Source organism: Lepidochelys kempii, chromosome 4 (assembly GCF_965140265.1).
Source record: "Lepidochelys kempii isolate rLepKem1 chromosome 4, rLepKem1.hap2, whole genome shotgun sequence".
Taxonomy (NCBI): domain Eukaryota; kingdom Metazoa; phylum Chordata; order Testudines; family Cheloniidae; genus Lepidochelys; species Lepidochelys kempii.
Window position 1 is genome coordinate 116,315,499 of NC_133259.1, and position 21,914 is coordinate 116,337,412.

The 21,914-nt window shown below is 41.9% G+C and overlaps 2 protein-coding genes across 12 annotated transcripts in view; one reads left to right on the plus strand and one right to left on the minus strand.

The window, feature by feature from the left end:
- The window catches only part of JAKMIP1 (janus kinase and microtubule interacting protein 1), a 316,238-nt gene extending 310,839 nt beyond the window's left edge, over positions 1-5,399 (minus strand). For 2 of the 7 annotated variants that reach the window (XM_073342544.1, XM_073342542.1), the window contains exon 1: positions 4,755-5,398. The gene's annotated coding sequence lies outside the window, so the exon portion shown is untranslated. Of the gene's footprint in view, positions 1-4,715 lie in introns of all 7 variants that reach the window. The other 5 variants (XM_073342545.1, XM_073342543.1, XM_073342546.1 and 2 more) reach the window with 3 other exon arrangements.
- Positions 4,397-21,914, plus strand: part of LOC140910764 (uncharacterized) — a 39,344-nt gene continuing 21,826 nt past the window's right edge. For 3 of the 5 annotated variants that reach the window (XR_012158727.1, XM_073342551.1, XM_073342550.1), the window contains exons 1-7: positions 4,397-5,107; positions 5,825-5,891; positions 17,911-18,044; positions 18,406-18,485; positions 19,022-19,145; positions 19,235-19,361; positions 20,829-20,887. Coding sequence is in view for 2 of the 5 variants with exons in the window: in XM_073342551.1 (XP_073198652.1) it covers positions 4,412-5,107; positions 5,825-5,891; positions 17,911-18,044; positions 18,406-18,485; positions 19,022-19,145; positions 19,235-19,361; positions 20,829-20,887 (1,287 nt within the window). In the remaining 3 variants the exon portion in view is untranslated. Of the gene's footprint in view, positions 5,108-5,824; positions 5,892-14,350; positions 14,443-17,910; positions 18,045-18,405; positions 18,486-19,021; positions 19,146-19,234; positions 19,362-20,828; positions 20,888-21,914 lie in introns of all 5 variants that reach the window. The other 2 variants (XR_012158729.1, XR_012158728.1) reach the window with 2 other exon arrangements.

Consider the following 21,914-nt stretch of genomic DNA (forward strand, 5'->3'; position numbering starts at 1 on the left):
ATGACAAGATACTAGAACAAAATATCACAGAAAGGAAAAAAAATGTTCCTCATTCTTACCTGAATAGCTAAATCAAAGCAAGGAGGGGAGTAGTTAAAGCTCAAAATGTATACATGTAATTCCCATTAGGTTTAACAGAAGTAACATAAGTGCATCCTATAAAGGATATTCCCAGAAGACAATGTATTTCCTTTTCAGCACATGCTGAAAATTCAAACTAAAGCAAAAGTGAAACTATAACATGCAGCAGTGTCACACTGACAATGACACTTCCGTACAGAACAAAGAGGTGACAGCTAAAATAAAACAAGGGTGACTGAAAATATTTGACAGCCAATACCTTTTTAGAGTGGCTCCAAGATACTCAAGAGGTAAAGGGGGACTATGGCTGAATTCAAATGGCACTTTGACATATGACACATACATGAGGAAATATGACACATACATGAGTTTTTAACTTGGGAAATTGTAGCTTAGGCAAAAGATTGCTAAAACAGCCTGAAAGAAAGTGAAAAAGAGTGAGACAGGAGAAAACTTCACAAAGCAAACAAGAGAGTTGCTGAGTTGATCCTGCAATGAGCTGCAACAACAGAGCCCTGCACAGTAATTGGGGCTGCAGTTAGCAACACCTGAAAGAGGTTCACACTGAGATGACCATGCAGATAGCTTGTCTCTTTTAACCGTTACATGATTGATTAATCAGAGTTTCACCTCCAGAAAAAAAAAATGTTGAATCGATAGTACCAGATCTTAATAGGAAAAAAAGACCAAATTAGTTTTGCTGCTAGCATTTCACACCAGCTACCCCAGCAGAAAAATAAAAATAAAAATAAAAAATAAGCCTGTAATGCCAGGGAACTTCTTTCATTTTTCCCATTCCCAAACTTCCTTCCCATTTTCCCATTCCCAAACCATTCCCCACCATTAGACTGAACTAACAAACAAAGACACTGTGGATTATACTACCTGAAGGAAATGAAGCTCACCCAAACTAGCAATTTGTTTATTCATAGTTTCTAAAGGCCCCTTACGTATTCCTTTAGGTCACATATCCTTTGCTAATCTTTCCAGGCTCCTAACCTCAGAAATGTAGTTTCAGTGAATCAGGAGAAACCCAAGTAAATATAGTGGAACATTTAAAAAAAAAATCTACATATATTTAACAAAATCCCTCCACAAAGCCAAAGGATGGGGAGGTAGATAAATTAGTGGTTGCCATAAGGCCCAACTGTGTTTTTTTTCCCCTTAATTTCAAAAAAATTCCCCTCCACAAAGTCTCTCTTATCATATTATAGAGACATTGTGAACAATTAACAAAATGCACTCTGACTATATAGTGATAGGCTCAAAAGTAGCAAAACCAAGCATCAAACACCAGACAAGATAACCTTTCACTCTCTATTCCTGATTTCAAAGTGCCTTCTCCAAGCCCCTCCACACGCCCACAGCCAGGTAGAACCCCAGCTTATCAGAACATACTCCAAACTCACCTGCAGGCAGGTGCCTCCCAAAATTCTTTGGGTGTTTATATATGTAAAAACTACACATACCATATTAATAAAAGAGTACGTCGAATTCAGAGAAGGTTGTGGGGAGAAATACATTACCTCTAGATTGGGGGAGAGATAGGGGACCCAGGTATAAGAAGAGTTCTGTGCCAAAATTTTCCCATCTCATCTCATAAAGGGAAAAAAACCCCATGCTCCAGAATATTAAGAGAATGGATTTTCAGACCTGTCCCTGAACACAGCAACAGGGGTAAGAGAACTCTGTGTGCTTCCCCTTCGCTTAAACCATAGGTCCCAGTAAAGGGAGATGATGTAGGACTTTAGGTGAGGAACTGAGCTACAGGAGCCTTCAAAAGTCTTGAATTAAGATATTCATGCTAAATTTTTTCCAAAATTCACCATAATTCACACAAAGCCTCCAGCGACTGAGGACATATCTGTCCCTGGAATACAGTGGGTTAAAAACTCCAAAATACACACATTCACATAAACAGAAAATATTATGTTGTTTCTGTTTTTCAGAATTCAGAATGTATTCATTTTTTCCCCATGGCATTTTTAGTTGAAATCATTAAAGAAATTCTCCATTTACCAGGAACTAGGTTTTCATAATAGTTTTTCAAAATAAAAAGTTTTGAAAATTTTTAAAAAATTGAAAGAGAGCACCTTTTTTTTTCAAATTTTTTCATTTCTGAAAAGAGGTCATTTTTCAAAGAAAAAATTTCTCTCACAAAAAATCTGCTCTACCTTGGAAAAATATTCGGTTGGTATCACTTCCTTACATCATGCATAGCTCTGGGATGGTTTTACTGGGGTGGGAGAGTGAGTTAGGTAATGATGGGTTTGAGATATGTTTTTCTGTATTGTTTGGGAAAACTTATATGAGTGGATGATGTAGGTTAATGATTGTCCTACATTTAGTATTAATTTTTAATGTAAAAATTAGGGTTGAAATCTGCACATTTGTGGCCATTGGTGTATGTTATGTATGTCTGGAATTAAGGCTGCTGTTAGTTGTTCAGAATGATGGTGGATTATGGGTGGACAGAGATAATGGAAGATGAGAAGGGAAAATGATGAGTAAAGCATAGGTCGGGCATTGAATGACTTTGCTTATTTCCTTGTTTTTTAGAGTCTGCACTGGAAAGCTATGCAATGTATCAACCTTACCTCAAAGTTAAAGATTTTTTGTGCTAAGGCCCCACTAAATTATATAATCAACATTGATATATATTCGCATAGATGGCAGTCAATACATGCATGTATTATATACTCAGTATGCCCCCTTGCACAGTCCCAGCATCCCTGCATACTTTTGTCCCCTTTAGCTCCTCAACTCACCACTCCACTCGAGCAAACCATGAAATGCAATTTCTGTCTTTACCACCTAATATGTGCGGAAGTCAAAGCAGAAACACGGCTCCTGCAAACATACATGTATATAGTAACAGTAGATCAGTAATCTCAATATCATGTAAAAAGGATACATACATGCATATTTGCAGGAGCAAGGCCTAAGAACGTGATAATGATCTCTGTGAGGGAAAGTCACAAAAGAAAAGGAATCTTGAAAGGAAGTGGAATTAATTTTCTTCCCAGCCATAAAGGTCACTGGACACATTTTACACAATTACTCATTTTGAAAATCAGTTTTATTAGGGATTTGGGGTGGGGAGAGAGTTATTTGTTTTACATTGATAGCGTTTTTTTATTTGCAGGCAACAAGTTACATTTGAATCAGTTTGAATCATTTAAGGGACTAATGATGTATGGTTGGATGATAAATGTGATAATTAAACTGTAAATATTTAGCAGCATGATAATCAAAAAACACTGCATGTTTGCTGGTTGAAATTATACCCTCCTTCACTTCCCTTTTTAATCAAAAATAAACCCCTTCTTCTCCACTGAGCTCCATGCAGTTGCAGAGACGTAAAATCTGAAGGCTGTTTGTGGTGACCACGTGAAGGGGGGGGGGGGGGAGAGGGGGGAGAAAAAACAGTTCTCAAATCTCAGCCAGTCATTAAAGATATATAGACAGGCCAACAAACAGGAATTACATTGAAAATAAATGTGCAGACTACTCATCCAAATCGCCAGAACAGTTTGTTTTTTAAATGTTGACACAGAAAAGGACATTGAAGACAACCACTTGTGTGCTTTTAAGCAAGTACATTATATAAATAATGTTTATTAGGAGCCCCATCACCCTCTGAACACCTTGCATAAATAAAGGCCTTATCCTGCAAATCCTCTAAGTGCAGGCCTCTTATCTACTTCAGGGGGAATTCCATGCTTGTAGGGCTTGCAGTTTTGGGTCCAAATCCTGTTGACCTCTCTCAAATGAATAGTCCCCATTGAAATCAAGGAAAGCAAAATTTGGTGTCAAGTAATACCAATAAAAAAAAGGAAATAAACAAAATAGAAACCCTAAAAATACAGAGGGATGGATATACAGACATACATTTGATCTGAGCTCCAAGGAGCCGAGAAGCTGTCCCACCCCCACGCTGAAGGTATGAGATGGATAGCTCAGCCTCATTCATGCCCGCTCCCGCTCCAGCAGAACCCAGCAGTGAAGGGAGCAGAGGGGCTTTACCCGATCTCACCTGGAGAGTTTGTTAGTGAGGCCCCCACCGCCACTTTAAACGAGTGGACAATAGCACCTAAGGAGCGATGAAATCCTTTTTAACCAAGGCGCTCCCCAGCCCCACCCCAGCTCGTCTGATGGCTGCTCCAGAGTTGCAGAGGGGTGGAGACCACAATCAGCCGGACAGCGAGACCATCCTGCATCAGATTGAGCATCTGAAGGGCTAGCATCGGCGCCCACCCCACATCCTCCTGAGTGGGAGAGGTTGGGGGAGTTAGGAGGCAGTTTTCCGCAGTGAGCAGCAGCCCCGGGAATGGATGCAGCAGGGTGGATCCCCACGGCTCTGCACACGGCGGTGCTGGAGGCGGCAGCGCAACTTACTGCACCCCACGCAGCAGGGCCGGGGGTCCCGGCGCCGGGTCCAGCTCCCAGGGGTCAGAAGGGTGGGCGAGGAAAGGGGGCCCCCACTCGCAATGGGCTACAGAAGGGGAAGAGTAGAAAGGAGCAGCCTGGCACACAGCCCGGCCGTGCCCACTCCCCCAGGGCGGCACTTGGTACCCACTCGCCCCACGCCATCCAAGGCTCCGTGCTCAGCAACAGCATCCTTCGCCCCTTACCTCCTCCCCGGCTCACACACCCCGCCCCGAGGTGCTCACCAGCGCCGCAGCGGAGCCAGCTGCCCGCGGGGATTCCTACGAGCTCGCTGGGACGCGGCCCCCGGAGGAACCTGCCGCTGCGGCCACGGCGCCGTCTGGATGCAGCCGGGGAGCAGGCGGCGCCGCACCGCCCAGGGTCTGTACCTAGAGGCCGGCTCGGGCCCCGCCCATGCTCTCCAGCTGTCACCGCCGACCCGCCTCCGGGAGGCGGAGAGCGCCGCTCCCCCACGGTGCCCGCCCCTGCCGCGGCCCCTCCGGTCTCTCCGCGGCCCACCGACTCCCTCTGCCCCGCCGGCCGGGCTGTGCCCGCCTGGGCCCCGGGGAACGGCGGCGGCGGCGGCTCCAGCGGGCGGGTGAGGAGGCGAGGCCGGGGCGGGGAGAGCAGCGGCTGCTGCAGTGGGCGGGCGAGTTGCGGCGGCCGTCGGGGCTGGCCTAGCTCATGGGGGGCAGACGCGTGGGGTGCAGAGTTGCCCCCGCGCTGCAGGTAGCGGCGAGGCCGCGCGGGAGGGCGGCCGCCCCGGGGCGGGACTGCAGGCGCTGGGAGGGGGCAGGTGCCGGGCTGCGCAAGGGCGGGGGCTCGGCGGGGCGGCGGCGGGAGCCGTGACGGCGAGGGGCTTAGGGGTGCGCCCGGGGCCCTGCCCCAAGCGGAGGGAATCCTCGTTCTCCCCCGGGAGTCGGTTCGCGCAAGCTCCCCACCCACCCGTGTGCACAGCGCCTGCTGCGCGGAGCCTGCCCGGGCCAGCTAGTCTGCACAGAAACAGGCTGCCCCTGCCCCCGGGAGCGGGGCAGTTAGCGGGGCTGCCCGAGCGCTCACGGGACACTCCGCGTGCACCTCCTGTTCCCCGGGACGCAGCACGGCCTGGTCGCTTGCTTGTTGGGCCATGCTGCTGGCGTTCCCATAGCGCCCCATTGCCTGCCAGGCGTTGTGTTACTACTCGCTGATTACAACCCATGGCGCAATCCGCCTCGCAGCATAAAATGGGCCTTTAACGCTAAACTCAAACATCAGGCTCCCAGGGAATGAGACTTTTCACCGTAATTTCCCTTTGTTGGTGTGCTTTGTCCAATAGGCATCTTCCTGCAGAGGGTGTGTCCCACCTCTTTTTTCAGTAGAGCTGCTTAACTGCCATAAAACAGGTAGGTGGTGGTGTGCACAGCAGTTATATTTGTTAATTAGCATCATACATCGTAAATAGGTGTCAGAGTAGCAGCCCTGTTAGTCTGTATTCGCAAAAAGAAAAGGAGGACTTGTGGCACCTTAGAGACTAACCAGTTTATTTGAGCATAAGCTTTCCTGAGCTACAGCTCACATCATCGGATGCATACTGTGGAAAGTGTAGAAGATCTTTTTATACATACAAAGCATGATTATCATACACATTGTAAGGAGAGTGATCACTTTAGATAAGCTATTACCAGCAGGAGAGTGGGGTGGGGGGAGGGATTTTTTCATGCTTTGTGTGTATGAAAAGATATTCTACACTTTCCACAGTATGCATCCGATGAAGTGAGCTGTAGCTCACGAAAGCTTATGCTCAAATAAATTGGTTAGTCTCTAAGGTGCAACAAGTACTCCTTTTCTTTTTTCGTAAATAGGTGGTATACTGCTGGCTCAAGAAAGCCTGCTTGTGGCTTTCAGAAAGCTAGACTCTTAAATATTAAGATTCCAAGAAGATGCTATCTGTAGGTCTCCTTTTATTATTTTGTGCACTGTCACAATCCACAGATATTTGGCACAATTGTCAATTTAACGCAATTGCTAGTATTTTTTCCTCCAGGCCAGACCTTTGTAGTTTCTAATCCCCTCTAAAGTCTTGTTATATTTAGAGGCTGCTGCTAAATATAGTATGTGCTGGAGCCTCCCAGGCCTCGGCTTTTGCCTGCTCTATCCTGACCTAGACAGACTGTGACTTTTGTCTACTCTGTAAATTGGCTTTGAGCACAGCTTCGCTTTTTCAATATCTGCTTTCCAATATTGTCCTCCTCTGTTGGTCATTGCTACAGAGCGCTCTGGATCAGTCAGTAAAATGGGTGAAAGCAAACAGTGCAGCCACGTGTATGGTCATCATGACAGAACAAGAAGCAAAGATCTCAAGTTGCAGTGGGGGAGGTCTAGGTTGGATATCAGGAAATACTATTTTACTAACAGGGTGGTGAGGCACTGGAATGGGTTACCTAGGGACAGAGGTGAAAGCAAGAGCCGCTATGGCGTGTCAGACCAGACCGGCTTCTCCAGGCTGGCGCTTTAAAGGTCCCAGGGCTCCCTGCAGCTGCCGGAGCCCGAGACCCTTTAACGAGCCACCAAAGCCCTGCCTCCGCTACCCCAGGGGCTCCGGCAGCAAGGCTCTGGGGGCGCTTTAAAGGGCCTGGGGCTCCGGCAGCTGCGGGGAGCCCTGGGGCCTTTAAAGCGCTGTCCGAGCCCCGCTGCCGGAGCCCCTGGGGTAGTGTTGGCAGTGCGGTAGCCAGAGCCCGGGGCCCTTTAAATCGCCCCTGAGCCCCAGGGCTCCCAGCCGCCTCTGCAGCTGGTAGTTCTGGGGGTGATTTAAAGGCCTCGGGGTCTCCCAGCTGCAGCTGGAGCCTTGGGACCTTTAAATCTTGATTTAAAGGGCCCGGCCCGCTTCTTCCGGTCGAGGCCATGCCCCCTACTCAGGACTCCGGAGTACCAGTAAGTCCTTTAAGTTTTTTCACCCCTGCCTAGGGAGGTGGTGGAATCTCCATCCTTAGAGGTTTTTAAGGCCCAGCTTGACAAAACCCTGGCTGCGATGATTTAGTTGGTGTTGGTCTTGCTTTGAGCTGGGGATTGGACTAGATGACCTCCTGAGGTCTCTTCCAACCCTAATCTTCTATGATTCTATGATCCATCTAGGAACAAAGAATGGAGACCACGTTTAGAGCATGGAAGAATCTGTCATGGGAAGTAATGACTCTGAAAAAGATTTAGGGCTGAGGAATCAAGTCACAGTGGGTAATCTGTTAAACATGAACCCCCAGCACAAACACTGTGGTCATCATGTGATTGTCATAAATTGGCTGGCCCTTTAAGGGTAGCTGAACTCAGCCAGACCTGTCCAGATTAGCTACCCCATCAGCAGCAGCTGGTCCTGATCAGCTGGGTGATGTTTTTAACAGGTCTGAGAGACCTCAGTTTGAGAAAAACCATAAGGAACAAGTTGGGCTCTTGTGGAAGGACCCCAAGAAAATAGCCTGGGAGTCAGTGCTCTATGCCAGACTCAGCAGGCATGTCTACACTGCAATTAAATACCCACAGCTGGTCCATGTCATCTGATTTAGACTCACAGGCCTGAGGCTATGGGGCTGTTTAGCTACAATTTAGATCTTCAGACTCAGGCTAGAGGCCAGGCTCTGGAATCCTCCCGCTTCAACGTTTGTTACAGCAACAACTAAACTCTGTGCATGTCCCCTCTGGAAGCCTGAGTCACATGAATCCCACAGGAGGAAACTGAGGCAGGGAACACCTGCAGCACAACACTTGGCCCGAAGGAGGCACAAGAGGGGAGCTATGCCCTATATGACAGGGATTCTAACATGTATAATCATAATATTGAGAGAGGTTATATTACCTCTGTACTTGGCACTGGTGCAACCGCTGCTGGAGTCTTGTGTTCAGCTCTGATTTCAGCAATTCAGGAAGGATGTTGATAAATTGGAGAGAGTTTAGAGAAGAGCCCCAACAATAATTAAAAGAGTGGCAAACATGCCATATAGTGCGAGACTCAAGCAGCTCACCGTATATGGCATATCAAAGGGAAAGTTAAGGAATGATTTGATCTGTCTGGAAGTACTCACATGGGAGATAGAAATTTGAAAATAGAGAGCCCTTTAGTCTAGCAGGCAAAGGCATAAAAAGATCTAATGGCTGGAAGTTGAAGCTAAACAAATTTAGGCTAGAAATAAGGTGTGAATTTTTAACACTGCGGGTAATTAACAGTTGGAACAATTCAACAGTGGATTCTCCATCACTGGCAGTTTTTAAATCAAGATTTAAGTATAGCATATCTTTTAGAAACATCCACCAGGAAGTAATTCAAGGAAGTCCTGTGGTGTGTTATGTAGAAGGCTAGATGATCACTGTGGTCCCTTCTGGCCTTAAAAAGTGTATGAAAATAAGGGGCCTGATTAGCATAACTGGTCATTTCAAGATTTTACATAAATGCTAGATATTTGTTTTCTAGGAAATGTAAATAAATTTGAAGTATATAGAGGATTCAGCATGAGCTAGTCCCATTGTCCTTTATGAGAATTTTTGTACCTGGTGTTGGGTCGTGTCATCAAAGAGAGAGCGTGCTTCTATGATCCAGGGGGAAGAACCTATAAGGTAATAATCATGTTCTGTATCAGAACTTGGGCTCATAACTAGTACTTCCATTATAGTGCAAATACAGCTATTGTTCTGATTCAGATAAGGTGTCTAGTTTCAATGCTGCACATGGCTACCATATTAAAGTCAGGAATATATTATAGAATATCAAGGTTGGAAGAGACCTCAGGAGGTCATCTAGTCCAACCCCCTGCTCAAAACAGGGCCAATCCCCAATTTTTGCCCCAGATCCATGACTGGCCCCCTCAAGGATTGAACTCACAACCCTGGGTTCAGAAGGCTGCTCAAACCACTGAGCTATCCCTCCCTCCCCTTAAAACTAATAAATACCTCCAGAAAGGGAAGCGCCTCACGGCTGGGGGCAACAAGCCCTGTCAGAAACTGCTGCACAGGCTCCATTGAGTTTTGAACTCATGATCCCTGGTTTACAAGACCAGTGTGATAACCCCGAGCTATGGAGCCAAGTCGTTTTTGTGCATCTCTGACACCTGTCTTAGTAAAGCTTACACAGCTCATGCTGCTTCATATAAAACTAGTAGCTTGACCAACAGTCTGTTGCTCAGTAAAATAAAGTAAAATAGACTCGGGTGTTCACTTCCTGCACTCAGTCACAAAAATGCACAGGACTAATACTGCTTTGTCAAGATCAGTGGTTGATATATTGTTGCTGCCTCCATGGGCACTGTGCTACCAGATTTTAACTAATTTTCAATACTTAGTGAAGCATGTGATAGAGAACACCTTGTATATGAAAGGTGCTGTATAACAGAGGTTCTCGACCTTTCCAGACTACTGTACATCTCACTTAAAAACTACTTGCTTACAAAATCAGACATAAAAATCCAGAAGTGCCACAGCACACTATTACTGGGAAAAGTGCTTCCTTTCTCATTTTTTACCATATAATTATAAAATAAATCAATGAGAATATAAATGTTGTATTTACATTTCAGTGTATAGTAGATAGAGCAGTATAAACAAGTCATTGTATGAAATTTTATGACTTTGCTAGTGCTTTTTATGTAGCCTGTTGTAAAACTAGGCAAATATCGAGATGAGTTGATATACCCTGGTTGAGAACCACTGCTGTATAAGACCCACACAAGAAAATGTTAGGCTCTGCCTTGCTTCCATTGAAGCCAATGGGAATTTTGCCATTTAGTTCAAGGGAAGCAGGTCTGAGGAGACTATAAAGCGCAACTTCTGAAAAAAACGTAATTTAAAAGTGTTTTACTATTTTCAGAACTAAATAGTTTGGAATTACAAAGGCACTTTGATTTCCCTATATCCATATTCCTAACAAAAAGTATTGCAATAGTAAGAAAATACACTCTTTAATTCTTCTCTTGTTGTGATTTTTTTTAAATACTGATGCGCCGATCTTAAAGAACCTGCACTTAAGTCTGGAGCTCACTTGCAGCATAGCAATGTCTTCATTATGAGTTGTCCTGACTCTAAATGGACTGCTGCCCTTGAAAACTAACCTGTCACAGAACCATTTTTTTTAAATCTACCATCCCTCACTCTCTATTGAAAGTCAAGTTGTAAGAAGTTCTTAAAAGTTCAGTTCTGAATAATTACAACTTAAACTTACATTCTGTCCTTCACGAAGAAGGATCCCAAAGATGTTTCCATAAAAAATGGACCAATCCTCAGCTTGTGAATTTAGAAGGCTCTCACTGGGTTTTTTGTTTTGTTTTGTTTTAATTGAAAGTCAGATGCACAGGTCCAAGGACAGACTTTAGCTTTACATCAGGGGTGGCCAACCTGAGCCTCAGAAGGAGCCAGAATTTACCAATGTACATTGCCAAAGAGCCACACCAATATCTCAGCAGCCCCCCAACAGCTCCCCCAACTCCAACCTGCAGCGCCTCCTGCCCGCTGGCAGCCCCACCAATCAGTGCCTCCCGCTCCCTTCCCATGCCTCCTGCCCGCTGCAATCAGCTGTTACATGGTGCACAGGAGACTCTGGTGGGGAAGGGGGAAGAGCTAGGGCATGGCAGGCTCGGGGGAAGGGGTGGAGTGAGGGCAGGGCCTGGGGCAGAGCAGGTGGTCGAGCAGTGAGCACTCCCCAGCATGTTGGAAAGTTAGCATCTGTAGCTCCAGCCCTGGAGTCAGTGCCTATGCAAGGAGCCACTTATTAACCTATGAACAGCCGCATGTAGCTCTGGAGCCACAGGTTGGCCACCCCTGCTTTATATTGTATGGTTTTCAGCCACCACTGAAATGCAGCCACCTGCAGGCAACTGTTTAATAGTGCACAGCAACACTGCAACAATTATGAATAATATATTGTTATATTAAAACTTCTCACAGCTTGACAATGAATATTATTAATGTTATAACTGTTCAGGACAGGAAATGAAGAATAAACTATTCCTAGGGGAAACTTAAGGGAGGCTGAATAGAATTATTCACTTTAAGAGTTGGTTGTTTGGGTAATTCACATATGTGAATGACTTTTTTTTCTGTGAAGGCTGATTGCAAGACCTTTATTTCAGTCTGAGAGGTTCACAGTAGCTCAGCTAGTAGTTGCTAGAGGGTCCTGAAACCTGCAGTATATTTTTATGTAATTACTTTTTAAAAATATAGTCGGAAAATTATTAATCACACAGTAGTAACACAGAGTAACCCCCCCGTTGGTGTGGGCTGACACGGATAGAATAGGGATTGTCCAAGCAAATGGCCAGCTGCGTATTTGCACATGGGGTGCCTGTAAGCCCTCTGAACACCAAGAGAAGATTCTCTGTACCAGTCCTGCCTAGGCAGGTGTGGAAGATCACCTAGGCACAGCTGCACCAAGCTCCCCATGCAACTGGTGCAGAGGGGCAGCAGCTCACAGAATGGAGAGATAACTGTGAGAGCTCTGCACTCTTGGGTTGGAGGCTGTGTTTCTACCTTGCATTTCACTTTCCTAAAGCCTAATGCTTGTGCTCTGTGTGGGTGGAGTGAATGCATAATTTGTTGGAACCAAATCTTTGTTTTAATAGTAAAAATACTATTTTATGGGTGAAATTATACTCTCTATCTTGGATGTACAGCTGTAAAGATGCACTTCCTTTTCACTCAGTCCACTGACTTAATGTGTCATAGGTCGGTGTATGTGTGTTATATGCAAAATAGCGCATTACTGAGTATTCATTCCAAATAAAGAACATTTACAGAGTACTAAATAGTCCAAGCAATCTAAATACAGTTAAGAACTAAAATGTTTCCCAAATGTAGCTTTAATCATTGTAGGTTGAAGTCAGTATTAACAGAGCTATACAATTCTACCTTCCCTGTGTTTAAATATGGGGGAATAATTAATTTTCCCATCATCATCATACCTTGTTGCTCCAAAAACATGGCCACGACTTGGTGTTATCACTTAGCTTGTATAGTTCTTCAGGAGTACAGGATGTTGATGGGGGGCACTGCATCATGCACTGATCAAAGATTTGGCTAGGCTCTCCACGTTCACATTTGGGTCCTTCCTCAGCTCCTGCTTAGTTGTGTTGCCACCAATCTTTGCTACCCCGACTTCCACTCGATTTAGAGTACACATTGTTTTTGTTTAGGAGTACTTGTGGCACCTTAGAGACTAACCAATTTATTAGAGCATAAGCTTTCGTGAGCTACAGCTCACTTCATCAGATGCACGGCTAACACGGCTGTTACTCTGAAACCTGTCATTGTTTTTGTTTGTGGTCAGTGCCTAGAGGCAGTTGTTCTGAAGCAACCAGGTTATTTGTGATCTTCTGATAGCAATATCTGGGGAATAACATTTTTTAATTGAAGAGTGCTTTGCAAATAGTCTAAAATTTGCTAAACATTCTCGTGTATTATGTACGTAGAACAGATGAGTTAAGCAAAGTCTGACAAGCCACGTCTTTGTACATTGCTGAATCACATAAAATTGATAGTGACGTTAACATATTTAAAAAATCCGTGGCCATGATGCCGAATAGTGGAATAAAGCATTTGGAAATGATACGCAGTAAACTGAAGGGGAAACCAGTGAAGAGTTATATTAATCCATTGTTGAGGAGAAGCAATATCTGCGTCAAAGGTACAGCTTTTAAGCATCCTATGACGATTGATTTCTAATGCCACATACATGGCTCTCTTGAACATAGATCTGTATGTTTAGATGATTAGCTGTAATAAAAAGAGATCAAGGATTACAGAGGTAAAAATAGAGGCTACTATGCTGCTTAAGAAGAAAATCCCCAAGGACTTGTATCTGTGGCTCACTCGAGCTTGTTTTAATACATAATGCACCATTCAGCTGTTTGGAGTTCTGCTAGAGAAAGGCTGCTGAACTGGGTCTCTAAAACAGAAGAAATTAAACACCAATTTTTCCCCCATTCCCTCTTTTTCAAGGACTGTCATGTTGGATGGAACTCTATCTTTGCCCTAAGACTGGGGTCTCTCTGGTATAGAGCTCTTCTTTATATGGGCAATTTGGAAAATCGCCCTCCTTTTAAAAATGAAATAAAAATTCTGGATGCCAAGAAAAAAAGACAAAATGAATGTCCTGAAAAAAAATCTAACTAATCTCAATGTTTAATGGCAGTCTTAGGTACTGCTGCTGAAGATGTTGAAGCAGTCAGATGTACTTGTTCTGATGGCTGAAATCAACAGCATGTGTGCTAAATTTTTACCATCAGGTCTTCTTTCTTGTCACATCAAGCACTCTCTTTATTTTTTTGTTACTAGTGTTCAGTAGTTGCTAAAGATTGCATTTCAAAAAAACATCACGGAGGTCTTGATCTATGAAGTACTGACATCAGTGGGAGATGTGTGGGTTTAGCACCTGGCAAGATCAGGCTTGGAATGAAGGTTTTGGGTCAAATTCTCTTCTGTTGCACCCACAAAAACTCTGTTGAAGCCAGTGGGAGTTGCACAGGATTAAATGAGAGGAGAATTTGGCTTGTGATCCTTGTCTCTGTATTTATCTCTGTATATACGCAATATTGATATAGATTTCTGTGGTCAGAGCTCGTCTACACTAGAGGTTTTCACCTATGCAGCTACATCCAAATACACCAGTACAAAAAAGATTTATAGTGTAGGCGAGTTCTTAGTGTCCAAGCAGGCTAATAATTGACGAGTGGGATTTTTAAAAGCCCTCTGCTTTCCTAGTTTTGTTTCTATTGACTTCAAGGGGAGTGCGAGCATTTTTATAAAATTTCACACTATCATGCAGCTTTTGTACAGTAACAGTAATTGTGTATTAAAGCTCTAATGCATAAGAAATATCTTTTCCCCACAGAATTCTGTGTATTGCTGCAAATGCCAATAGAGATGCGTTGTCATATATAGGATAGATAGAACTAGCTATGGAGTTGGAACAACAAACAGAAGGTACTGTGTGACTTTTGATACATTGTTTACACTACTTGTCTGTCTTAAATGCTTGTAATGCAATTGACAATAAAACTACAATTTAGTTTCTTTGTCTATTGCTTCTGACTTTGTATGAGGAAACTCATTTTCACCATTACAGTATTTTATCTCTAGTGCGAACACTGCAGTGTGGGTTAGGTTTACTGTTGATGGACAGCCTGTCAGTGATGCATTTTATAAACTTTGTGGCTTTTAAAACTGCATCTGATGCCAAGTGGAGACTGAAAAGAGACCTTGTCTGAATCAATAAATTGAATAGCTGAGCTGCCTCAGAGTCGTTGTCTAAAATAAGATGTTTTGGAGTCTTGATTATGTGTTGTAATGCCCACGTTGCATAGATCATAGTAAAAAAGAGGGAATGCATATTCTGAAAGTATGTGATAAACACAAGATTTTTAGTTAGTTACATCTAACATGACGTTCTAGAAATACAGTATAACATTGCTAGATAGTTGCGTTTACATACAGTGTATAATACAAACATGGATCATCTTCAAAGGCCATATCAGTAAAATAGTGCCCAAGAATAGAAATAGTTCAGTTTTGTGGTCTATTGCCTGAAGATTTAAGCCAATATGCACAATAAAAGGAGCTATTTTACTAAAAGGATTTTTTTTAAACCTGCTGTTGCCCTGGCAACAAGATGTGTTTCATTTTGGGGAAAGTTCAGGGGTTGCCTCCTGTAGGACTCACCTCATCTTATGAGTAGTGGGGGGAGTCTGGTAAAATCAGTCCTATTTGGAGCTGCAAGGGGTGGGGGGAAGAATCAAGCAGCCCATAAAAATAGGAGAGAGCCCCCCTCCCCCGAAAAAGCTGCCCTTCCCTATTCACTAATTACTGGATCTACCATTGGAAACTTAGTCCATGTTGAAATCAGGCCCACTGTCCCTCACCAGGAGCAGTTCTTTTGGGGGATTAAAGGGAGCTGAGAGGTGAATAATAGACTACCGTGGTCTCCTCTCCAACATTCAACCCACTTGCTATTATGGCGTCCACTCTCCAGCAAGAGAACTTCTCTTTCGCCAGAAGAAGCCCTTGGGTTGTGTCATCTCCACTCCAGGTGGGAAGATACTGGCAAGGGGAGCAATGGAATTGGACAGAGGTCAGACAAGTACCCTATAGTACCCTTTGTCAGTGACAGTGTATCATATCTTCTCAACATGTACAGTATTCACCACTGGTACTTGGTTATGAGACCAAGAATTAAACAAAGGGATTTCTTCTAAGATTCCCAAATCAAATAAACTTCAGTGTTTCCCTAGCAGTAGGAAAGTTATCTGGAGGTAAAGAATGTTGATACTTGTATATTTGGTAGGGCTGTCAATTAATCGCAGTTAACTCACGCGATTAACTCAAAAAAAATTTTAATTGTGATGTAAAAAATTAATCCCGATTAATCACACTGTTAAACAATAGAATACCAATTGACATTTATTAAATGTTTTGGATGTTTTTCTACATTTCCAAATATATCAATTTCAGTTACAACACAGAATACAAAGTTTACAGTGCTCACTTTATATTATTTTTATTACAACTATTTGCATTGTAAAAATAATAAACAAAATAAATAGTATTTTTCAGTTAATCTCATACAAGTACTGTGGTGCAATCTCTTTATCCTGAAAGCGCAACTTACAAATGTAGTTTTTTTGTTACATAACTGCACTCAAACACAAAACAATGTAAAACTTTAGAGCCTACAAGTCCATTCGGTCCTAATTCTTGTTCAACCGATCGCTAAGAGAAACAAGTTTATTTACATTTACGGAAGATAATGCTGCCCACTTCTTAATTACGTCACCTGAAAGTGAGAACAGGCGTTCACATGGCACTGTTGTAGCTGGCATCGCAATATTTACATGCCAGATGCCTCTTCATGCTTCAGCCATCATTCCAGAGGACATGCTTCCATGCTGATGATGCTCGTTTAAAAAAAAATGCGTTAATTAAGTTTGTGATTAAACTCCTTGAGGAGAATTGTATGTCTCCTGCTCTGTTTTACCCGCATTCTGCCATATATTTCATGTTATAGTAGTCTCGGATGATGAACCAGCACATGTTGTTCATTTTAAGAACACTTTCCCTGCAAATATGACAAAATGCAAAGAAGATACCAATGTGAGATTTCTAAAGATAGTTACAGCACTTGACCCAAGATAGAAGAATCTGAAGTGCCTTCCAAAATCTGAGAGGGACGAGGTGTGGAGCATGTTTTCAGAAGTCTTAAAAGAGCAACACTCTGATGCAGAAACTACTGAACCCAAACCACCACAAAAGAAAATCAGCCTTCTGCTGGTGGCATCTGACTCAGAGGACGAAAATGAACATGTCGGTCCGCACTCCTTTGGATCACTGTCGAGCAGAACCCGTCATTAGCATGGACACATGTCCTCTAGAATGGTGGCTGAAGTGTGAAGGGACATATGAATCTTTAGTGCATCTGGCATGTAAATATCTTGCGACGCCAGCTACAATAGTTCCACTCAAAAGCCTGTTCTCAATTTCAGGTGACATTGTAAACAAGAAGCAGGCAGCATTATCTTCTGCAAATGTAAACAAACTTGTTTTTCTGAGCGATTGGCTAAACAAGAAGTAAGACTGATTGGACTTGTAAGCTCTAAAGTTTTACATTGTTTTATTTTTGAATTCAGTTATTTTTTGTACTTAATTCTACATTTGTAAGTTCAACTTTCATGATAAAGAGATTGCACTACAGTACTTGTATTAGTATTTTTCAGTTAACCTATTTCTTTTGTTTTTTACAGTGCAAATATTTGTAATAAAAATAATATAAAGTAAGCACTTTGTACACTTTATTCTGTGTTGTAATTGAAATCAATATATTTGAAAATGTAAAAAACATCCAAAAATATTTTTTAAAATGATATTTTATTATTGTTTAACAATGCGATTAATTGCAGTTATTTTTTTAATTGCTTGACAGCCCTAATATTTGGAAAAAGCATCATATTAATCACTGTTCAGTGTCATGTTCACATTTATTATTTCCATTTATAGTGGAAACATTTAATAATAGATTATAACAGCATAAACATGGTTAACAGTGATATTCATCTTACATCAAAGGTTATATCCTGGAGAAATACCATGTGACTGCCAGCATTGTTCTACCCACTTTACAGTGATTGCAGCATAATTATACGTAAATCCCATGAGAATAGGATTTAATAGACCATTATAGAAGATCAAACAGAGAGGTTAGATAAGGCATTTTTTTTTTTTAGTCCATGCTTACCAGAGGCACCCTTAAAAATAAAAACAACCCACAATATTTTCAAACCCATGACTGAGCTGTGGATGGCCTAGTTAAAGTATGAGTCAGTAGAAATTTCTTTCCAAATATGGATATCTGAAGGCTGTTTTTTTTTACTTTAATGACACCACAGCCCTTTTTTTCTCCAGGTGGAGTCAGAGGAATACCTTCAGGAAGTCACATACTTCATGTGTATCCTCGTAATCTGCCATCTCACGCCCTGCAACACATTGTGTTAGCAGGACATCTGGACATAAAGGATCAAGCTTCCAGTGAGCCAAAGGTACATGTTCAGAGTAACAATACAGGACTGGACAAACTTTGTATAATTTAGTAACAACCCACTAAAATATGTTGTTAAGTGACTACTAATGGAAGGAGATCAAGCTGTACATTAAGCATATGAGACCTCATATAGGGGCATAGGTAACATTCTAATTAACCTTAATTGTTCTTCATACAATTGTAAATAGTAGTAATGTGAAGATGGTATAGTGAAAGTTCCCATGTAACTGCTCTGCATATATTATTATAATAGTTCACTAAATGGTAGTCCTATGTGTTCACAAAGTGAGACTTCGCTTTGAGACTTGCAACTGAAAGGTAGTGTAGTCCCAAGTATTTTACCTCCCCTCCCTCCCCAGAAAAGAAAAGGTGGCTGGCCTAAAGGGAAGAAAAGGAAACCTCCAAAGGAATTTTCAGCTCCTCAAGCCCCTACAACAGGGTAAGTGTGTTATATAATAGCATTTTTTGTTCAGATAATTTACTGTTCTCTTAATATGCGCTCTTGTATGCAGTATATTAAAGCAACTTGGGGCTCTGAACTGTAGAGATTTAGAGAATGCTAAAGGCTTTGGGAGTGGTCTCTGAGGGCAATTAAATATTTATAGCTTGGAAATGTTAGAAATCCTCAAACTGCATTTTGATGGACACCTTTTATTAATCCCACCAATACAAAAGTGCAGGGATAAACTGATATGGCTAAAGGGAATGTATTGTAGGTTGAGCAGTCATGTGTCCTTGCAATCTATAGGTTAGTGCAGATTTGTGTACCCATATGGAAATTTTTCTTTATAATGATTTGAGGGAAGGTTCACTTAGCCATGTGGGAGTTGTATAACTAGCAGTTCCATAACTTTATAAAGGATTAACTACCAGGCAGTATTTCTCATATATATTGAAATATATATGTAAGCACAAATGAATCTTACTAGTTTATGTATTGTTAATTGCTGATATATTGCCCACTGTTGGTATTAGGTATGTAATATTCTTGAATGAGCGGAGAATTAAAACGAAGGCCAAACATCCAGATTTGCCTTTTACTGAAATAACCAAGATGCTGGCTGCTCAGTGGTCTCAACTTTCTCAAGCAGGAAAGCAAGTAAGCCTTTTCATTATCATCTTATAGCATTAAAAGAGGCAGCAAACTAGAAGAGGCATATTATAGCAAGTATTGTATCTCTTTTGCAGAAATATATTAAAGAAGCAGAAAAGGATAAGCAAAGATATATGAAAGAATTGAAAGCCTATCAAGACTCTGAAGCCTATCAAGCTTTCTTAGAGAGAAGAGCAGTTCACAAAGTGAAGACCCTGTGTGGTAAGTTAGAGAATTATAAATGTTAATTATTTTAAAGAAATGAAGGAATATCCCATTCATACCCTAACTAAAATTGCTAGGAAGAGAGTTCTGGGAGACCCAGGTTTTGAAAACGTCTCACTGTTACTACATTTTTTTAATTTCATCAGGCTATTAATTATAGTATCATAATTATTAAGCCTTAAAATTCAAGGAAAGCATAGATATATTGTGGATGTGTTGAACGTCTCAGTTGAAGAAATTTTTGGCAATGATTGTTTACGCAAGTATGTATGATATTGTAGATTAATAAAGAGGTGCTTTAGTGTCTACATTTTATCTGATTTGCCTTTTAATTATTATTATTATTTATCATCATCTACTTTAGACTTACTGTCTACCTCCTTTAAGGCTTTAAGGCTGAATGTACTTTTAGAAACTGACAGGTTTCAGAGTAGCAGCTGTGTTAGTCTGTATCCGCAAAAAGAACAGGAGTACTTGTGGCACCTTAGAGACTAACCAATTTATTTGAGCATAAGTTTTTGTGAGCTACAGCTCACTTTATCGGATGCAAACTGACACTCCCTGGAATAAAGTGAAGAAAGGAAATAAATACTAGATTGCTAAAACAGTGCATCTCTTTTTACAAGAGAGGGGAAAGGGGCTGAGTTGTCAGCAATTGTCTATCTTTACACCCTAAATTTCCCCAGCTTGTGCCTATTCTTTTTCAATTATGCATTGCAGTGCTTACAGCAGATCCTGTAATTCAAGTTTACAACTCCTTGACCCTGTATTCTGTAATTCAGATTAGAATTTTGGTGTATTATATCAGTAAATACCAATTGCTAAATAGAATTACTTTAAGTTTCTATTGCCTGTGCAAAAAGCTCCTGAAAAAGACTGGCACTTCATTTGCATTATTGCTTGTATTGCATTGTACAGTAATTTTGGTAGTTATCTTTGCAGTTAACACAGCAAGCTTCTTTCCACTGGGAGCAGTTCAGTACACTATATCGGCAGTGATGCGACTTGAGCAATTTTTTAAAAAAACCTTTGTTAAAGGAATGTCATGCTATGTTTAATATTTTGTTAGGGAGTTGTGAGAGAGAATCTTGGACACTTCCTTTCAAATCCTCTGGAGGAAGAAAATGATAGAGAGGGCAAGTAGCTATTTATGAAGATTCAGAGAAGTGTCTTTAAAAAAATACACCTTTATGTAGATCTTATGCTAGTTTGGTGTGCTTTTTAATTTTAATGTGCTTAAAAATCTAATCCCATTGAAGGAAACAAGTATTTTTCCTTTGAAAAAAAACATTAAGAATTTTTTATCACATTATAAAAGGATGGTCCCCTTAAGAGTCCCACTAATATATTGTGGCAAAACCTGGGCACCACTAGACCAGTTATTAGTTGAATTTTTTTTTCCAAAGTTGCTTGACTTGTTTTCTGTATTACAGTTAAAATAATAGAACTTGGTTTTTCCATCAGGAACAGTATCATTAGGAAGTAGATCCGAGAATGAAGCTCTTGCTTTGTCAACAATAGATGTAAGTACATGGAAACTGTATTTGAGGTGAGAGTGGGAGGGAGAAAGCTGATAAGTTTTAACTAGTTAATGTCAGCTAGCTTATTTTAATAACGACATACAGTGTTGTACTCACACAAAAACTATTCTAAAAAAATGCTAACAAATCACAAAGTCAAGCACTCAAAAATTAGGAAAGGCCAGAATTAAGATTGTCTTTGCAACTCTAGTTCTACCTCCTTGTGTGCATGCATGATTATGAGGGCTTCTGGATTTTGATTTTAACACTGCCAGTATAAAAAATAAAAAGAAATTGGTGTTTATCCAATGAACAGCAGAAATGGCTATTTTTATCTACGGTAGTACCTCAGAGTTACTAACGCCCCAGTTACAAACTGATCGGTCAGCCACGCACCTCATCGGGAACCGGACGTACACAATCAGGCAGACCCAAAAAAAAAGGCAAATACAGTCATGTGTTAAACCTAAACTACTAAAAAAATAAAGGGGAAAAGCAGCATTTTTCTTCTGCATTATAAAGTTTCAAAGCTGTATTAAGTCCATGTGCAGTTGTAAATTTTTGAAAGAACCATCATAATGTTTTGTTCAGAGTTGCAAACATTTCAGAGTTACGAACAACCTCCCTTCCCGAGGTGTTTGCAACTCTGAGGTTCTACCGTAAGGGCTTGTCTGTGTGGACCAGTAATTGTTTATGACAGGGATAAAGTGCACTAATGTGTTGTGCATTATTTGTCATGTGTAGACCCTGTTGGTGCACACTGAAGGTATGTCTACACTGCACACTTCTTTTGGCAGGGCGTAGAGTACATCCACGACATGCTCCCCTGGCACAGGTATAAATAGCTGCATAGATGGTGAGGCACTACATAAGCAAGGAAAGGCATGCCTGAACCCTGTCTCTATGTTCCCTACACGGCACTCTCCTTACCCAAGCATTGCCTATTTTAGCAGTGTGTCCCCCACTGCTGGAACCTTTTCCCCCTCCTCTCCCCCGTCTCCCCCCCCCCGAGCCTTTCACTGATGTGTAG